This window comes from Ipomoea triloba, chromosome 5 (genome assembly GCF_003576645.1).
Source record: "Ipomoea triloba cultivar NCNSP0323 chromosome 5, ASM357664v1".
Classification (NCBI taxonomy): domain Eukaryota; kingdom Viridiplantae; phylum Streptophyta; class Magnoliopsida; order Solanales; family Convolvulaceae; genus Ipomoea; species Ipomoea triloba.
Window position 1 is genome coordinate 1,641,070 of NC_044920.1, and position 6,684 is coordinate 1,647,753.

The 6,684-nt window shown below is 37.8% G+C and overlaps 1 protein-coding gene across 1 annotated transcript; it reads left to right on the top strand.

Moving 5' to 3' along the window:
* Positions 1-276: 276 nt before the first annotated feature.
* On the top strand, positions 277-2,262 carry LOC116019617 (receptor-like protein 19). Its single transcript, XM_031259890.1, has one exon. It carries the CDS (start codon positions 277-279, stop codon positions 2,260-2,262), a length of 1,986 nt encoding a protein of 661 aa, XP_031115750.1.
* The last annotated feature ends 4,422 nt before the right edge of the window (positions 2,263-6,684 follow it).

Consider the following 6,684-nt stretch of genomic DNA (forward strand, 5'->3'; position numbering starts at 1 on the left):
CTTCTGAGTGGCCAGTTTCCAGAGTTTCCAAAACACACCTCTTTGCAAAGAATTTCACTTTATGAAACAAGTTTTCATGGAGAGTTGCCTGAGTCCATTTGAAATCTTCAGTCACTAAAATTTTTAGATATTTATAGCTGCAATCTCTGGGGTTTAATCCCATCCTCACTAGCAAACCTCACAAGTATTATTGTGTTGGACATTAGTGAAAACAGATTCACTGGTTCTTTACCCCCATTTCATAGTACGAGTGTACCAAATCTCTTGTACCTTGACATGTCATCCAATCTTCTCACGAGTGGAATTCACTCGTCTCTTTTCACGCTACCATCTCTGGAATACTTGTACCTCGATGATAACAAATCCAGTGGTGAACTTGAGGAGTTCTCTAATACATCTTCATCTGTTTTAGAGGGTTTGGATTTGAGTGGCAATGAATTGAGTGGGGTGGTACCTAAATCAATCTTTCAACTTCCTAACCTCATACATCTATTATTGGGCTCTAACAATTTTAATGGCAGTGTTAAAATTGAGATGCTGAAGAATCTCAAGAACTTGACAATTTTAGATCTCTCTGGCATTAGTTTGACAGTTGAAGAAAATGATGATACAAGCTTTGACTTGCCTCAGCTCCTGGAATTGTATCTACATAAGTGCAATTTATCTGGCTTTCCTATTTTCCTGAAGAGCTCACTACAGCTTACATATTTGGATCTTGCAGATAATCACATCCGAGGTTATGTTCCTAGTTGGCTTGGGAACAACAGCAATCTCAAGGTGTTGGACCTTTCTGGAAATCCAATACATTTCCTTGAACCATCTTCAGCTATGGGAAATAGTTCATTCACATCGCTATACTCTCTAGACATGCGTTCTTGCAACATTTCTAAGTTTCCCAAGTTCTTGAAAGGCCTTGATGCTTTAGAGAATCTTGACCTTTCTGATAATAAGATAGAAGGTGAAATACCAAGCTGGATATGGATGGATAAACTTCAATTTCTTAATATTTCTCACAATCTATTATCTGATCTTGATGAATTTCCTTCAAATATTTCAGCTTTAAATGTGTTCTATCTTTATCTTCATGGAAATTGTATCAAAGGATCTCTTCATTCAGGAATATGCAATATGAGCAACCTGCAAGTTCTTGATGCATCAGATAATAATTTGAGTGGTTTGATTCCGGAGTGCCTGCTCAAGCTGGAAAGTCTTTTAGTTTTGAACTTGCAAGGAAACATATACCATCAAATGCCTTCTAATTTTACATTAGCAGGAAATCTTGTTACTCTTAATATCAACGGCAACCGATTGAAAGGGAAGTTGCCAAGATCACTAGCGAACTGCAAAATGCTAGAGATTCTTGATTTAGGAAACAATATGATATCTGATACTTTCCCATTTTGGTTGGAAAAGCTCCTTTCACTCAAAGTTCTTATCTTACGAAACAACATGTTTTATGGTCAGGTGGAGATTCCGAGGACAAAGTTTGTGCTACCAAGCTTACGCATAATTGATTGTTCCTCCAATAATTTCACAGGAAAGTTGTCTACATATTTCCTGCAGAGTTTGAGTGCAATGGCTATGGGTGAGGAACACAAATCACTGTCCAGCCTCATTGGAAAGCATGATATATACTATCATGATTCAGTGACCATCGTGAACAAAGGATATGAGATGGTGTTGGTTAAGATCTTGACAATATTTGTGTCTTTGGATCTGTCAAACAACAAGTTCCATGGTAATATTCCGGAAGAGATTGGTGAACTAAAATCATTGGTTGTGCTCAACCTGTCACAAAATGTGTTTGATGGGCGAATTCCAATATCATTGGGAGAGTTATCTCAACTTGAATCTTTAGATTTCTCAAAGAATAAATTCTCAGAAACGATTCCTCAACAACTCACTAGTCTAACATTCCTGGAAGTATTGAACATGTCTTACAACCAACTAGCCGGACGCATTCCTTTGGGTAACCAATTCAATACTTTCACGAATAGTTCATACATTGGAAATACAGGATTGTGTGGAATCCCACTCTCAAGGAAATGCAATGAAGATGACGTTGCACCGGTAGCACAGGATGATGAGAGCTTGGAAAGTGAAGAAGTGATGTTTGATTGGAGGTTTGCCGTTGCTGGATGTGGTTTTGGATTGTTTGTTGGATTAACAATCGGTTTCTCATTCTTGGCCGAATGGATTATTAAGTGGCTCGTAAGGCCGAAAAAGAATAAGCAGCAACAACGAAGAAGAAAGCACAGTTAACTGTCCTAAAATTCAGAAGATAGCTTTTGTTTTGTATTTACATTCTAGAAGCGCAGCCCAGGTTGTCTGATGTTGTTATGTGCTTATTAGTATATTAGGTCCCGACCCAATGGGTAGCTCAAATGGCAAATGAGATCTCTTTGTGGAAAAGAATTTCAGGAGAATTTGGGTTCGATTCCGATTCTCCCGGGTCCCCTACTTTTGTAACGAGATATGTGGGTTGTACAAGAGGTGGCTTGAGTTTTTACCCAACTTTTTTCGTTGTAGCAAATAAAAATAGCTAGTAATTATTATAAGATGATTATAATTTTTCCCCTTATGAAATTGTTAGCAAGGTAACATCAAGATAAATAATAAATTATTCCTACCTTAAACTCAAAGAAGAAGAGTAAATAACATAAAGCATAAGGAAAATAAACTTGCATAATTTAAATAGTAAGAAAAATACAGAACAAAGAAAAGAAAGGAAAGAATCTGAAGTGATTCAGCCGTACGTGGGTGTTTCCCCTGCATGCCCGATCATTTCTCATCTTGCTTTTGCTGACGACATACTCATTTTTGCAAATGGAAGCAGAAAATCTATGCAGAATCTGAAGGATACCCTCCAAGCATATGAGCGAGCTTCTGGTCAAAAGATTAACTACTCCAAGAGCTTCTTTGTTACCTCAAAACAAGCTTCACTAACCAGAGTCGGAACAATCTCTTGCGAACTGGGAATGCAACAATCCTCCATTCCATTCAAATACCTTGGAATTAACTTATTCAAAGGAAGAAACAGAATCATTTTTTATCAGCATATACTTGAAGGGATTGACAAACGATTATTGGACTGGCAGAGGAAATTACTTACACCTGGAGGACGAATCGTCCTTATCAATCATGTTCTCTCCACAATTCCCCTATACTCCTTGGCTTCCACCCAATTTCCAAAGGGGATTATCCACGCCATTGAACAACGATTAGCTAACTTCTTCTGGGGTTCAAATAATGGAAAAAACAAAAGGCACTGGCTTCCTGGAATAAACTATGCTTTCCAAAAAATGAAGGGGGGATGGGTTTCAGATATCTACCAGCTATGCAATTGGCTTTTGATGCTAAGCTATGGTTTTCATACAAAAAAGGAGGTACTCTATGGAGTGACTACATGCAAACCCTTCACCCAACTCCCGACTTACCACAAAAAAGATCTGATTCAATAATTTGGCGTAGGATAAAAGCTGTTTCAGCTACAGTGGATGATAACTCAATGTTTTTAGCAGGGGAATTGATTTGGAAACCTTCGTCCTCAGGTACTTTCTCTCTAGCCACAGCGTATGACCTTTTTAGACCATCAAGATGTATCACCTTGTCTTCTTCACGAATCTGGTCAAAAACAATTCCCCTAAAAAAATCTGTCTTTATGTGGAAGCTGCTTCATGGATTCCTTCCTTTCCCAGATCGTGTTCAAAAGTTTGGTTTCAATCTCCCTTCTGTCTGCCCTTTTTGCTGGAATCAAAGTGCTACACTAGAACATTGTATGTGGCATTGCTCATGCGCAAAGGATATTTGGAGTTTTTTTGCTAATCTACTGAACATCAACCTTAGCCTTGCCACCTCAGTACGCTCTGTCTGCCAGTTATGGTGGCTAGCAGATTTTTCAGCAAATTCACATGCAAGCCTGGGCAATGTTTCAATTTGCATTCGTAACTGCATACCAGTTTTTGTTCTTTGGTCTCTTTGGAAAAACTATAATATTTTGATTCATGAAGGAGGACATTACTCACGTTATTGCATCATCAGAGAGGTGAAACGCGATTTCTTTGATCTGTCAATTGCTCATCCGTTCCGGCAGGTTAATGCTTCAGATAGTAGGTTTATTCACTTAGGCTTTGTGGCTTTCTTTGCAACTCCGAGACCTAAGAAAACTCTTTGGATTAAATGGCTTCGCCCTCCATCAGGCCGTCTGAAGTTAAATTATGATGCTTCTTTCTCCACGTTTGCTAGTGGAGGTGGGGCAGTACTTCGGAATTCACAAGGCGGTTTTGTTGCAGCGTTAGCTTTTCCTTTTCTAGCTTCCTGCGCTCTAGAAGCAGAAGCTAAAGCTCTTGCTCTTGCCATGAGATGGTGTAACTTGGTAGCCAGGAAACCCTTAAGCATTGAAGTGGACTCTTCGGTTCTGGTCAACCTCATCCTTAACTGCGAAGCTCCAATCCCATGGAAACTCCGTTCCTCTATTGTCACCATTCGTCATTTGCTCTCCGATTGGAATGCTACGATCACACATTCTTACCGGGAGGCTAACACGGTTGTTGATGCTTTAGCTTCTTTTGGTTGCTCTCTCTCTCTCACTCCTCTCTTTATTCTACTTTTAATTCATTGCCATCAGCTGTTAGAATGGCTCTACTGTATGACAGTAGAGGTTTCTCCTCTCCAAGACTCTCTTCTTCTTCATGTAATACTAATTAGAAATAAAATATTTTTATTTTTGAAAAAAAAAAAAAAGAAAGGAAAGAAAAACAAGTGTTTGCTCTATTCTACATCTTGCTAAGCTTAGGTTCTGGTTTAGAGGGATGAAACCAATGAATGGCCTTTTACAGGCCTCAAACACACAACTAGAAAATTTGAACCCAATTACTAATCCAACTAATTTAATATAATCCAAACACACATCTAAGCAACTACAAACTTCAAATCAAACATCGCTTCACTTTCCAAGCTCTCATCGTGTATTCCCAGCAATGTTACAAAAATTTCGCCTAGGCGCTAGCCACCATCGGCCGCCTAGCGTATCATCAAATCAATGGTCTAAGTGCAAGTTAAAACTTAAGCATACACAAGATCTTAGAACACATGATTTTCACATACAATACTACATTAATGTTTAACAGATGTACCTGGCTCCATGGTTTCACTGCAGATGCTTCAATGGGAGACTTGGTTTCTCCCTCCAGACCCTGAGCGTTCCCTAAGTCTAAGAACTCTGATGGAGAGAGAACTTTTAGTTTTGCAGAAAGGGTTGGGGAGAGGACCAGAGAGTCTCATTGGTTGATAAACCATCTCACAGTTCCATCAACGTGAGATGGTTATCTGAGCAGTTGAAACTGCTATTATCCTTAATTGACCAAATAATAGAATTATTTAATTATTAAATTTAATAGATATTTATGAGCCATATTAATAATAGTGAGCCATACAATATTAAACATAATTATTCTAACATTCTCCCACTTGGCTCACAAATCATAAATTTAATAATGAATGTGAAACATAATATGCATAGTATAATTAAGCTAATTCCTTCGTTACATTGGTCAGAACATAAGTTACCATTCAGTTAGAAACTAATAAGAATCATGGCGGTAATACGTCACTAATTTAACGCAGTCCCTTCCATGTATCACAATATTAATTTCAAACTTAATATGATTCATAATGATATTTTCCATAATGGTCCACGATAATGTCTTTGTCACAGACAAATCATGTTCATATTGACATAAAACATTCATGTATATACACTTCAAACTAAACAGGATATTTAATACAGGAACAAAATCATATTGAGCTCCAAGTATCAAATATATCAAAAACACAAACCTTAACATAATGTTAACTGTTTTCAATAACGCTCATTCTCTCAACATGCTCATTAAATGCCTTTGGTGGCAAGGCTTTAGTTAATGGGTCTGCAATCATTAATCTAGTGCTAATGTGTTCAATTGATACTCTTCGTTCCCGAACATCTTCTTTAACGGCAAGATACTTCAAATCAATATGTTTAGCACCACTTGTATACTTGTCGTTTTTAGAAAAGAAGACTGCTGCGGCATTATCACAATAAATTTTCAGCGGCTTGGCAATACTGTCGACAATTCCAAGTCTTGAAATAAAATTCCGCAGCCATAACCCATGATTTGTGGCCATAAAACATGCCACAAACTCAGCTTCCATAGTGGATGCAGCAATGACAGTCTGCTTCGCACTTTTCCAATCTAAATCTTTTTAAGACTTTGTTAATATATGCTTTCTGAGACAATCCTAACACTCCTTGTGATCTATTTCGGAATATTTCAATTCCAATCACAAAGGATGCCTCACCCATATCTTTCATTTCAAAGTTCTTAGAAAGAAACACCTTGGTCTCATGCATTAAACCAAGATCATTAGTAGCAAGCAAAATATCATCGACATACAGAATCAAAAATATAAACTTGCTCCCACTGACCTTCAGATATATACACTGATCAACAGTGTTTTCCTTAAATTCAAAGGACATTACAGTATCATTAAACTTAAGATACCATTGTCGAGAAGCCTGTCTAAGTCCGTATATCGATCTGTTAAGTTTACACACCATGTGTTCCTTTCCTTCAACTGAAAAACCCTCAGGTTGGTTCATGTAAATTTCTTCTTCTAAATTCCCATTCAGAAAGGCTGTTTTCA

Excerpts from the sequence above, each read along its gene's own strand:
- LOC116019617 (XM_031259890.1), top strand. The coding sequence starts at position 277 with ATGTCATCCAATCTTCTCACGAGTGGAATTCACTCGTCTCTTTTCACG.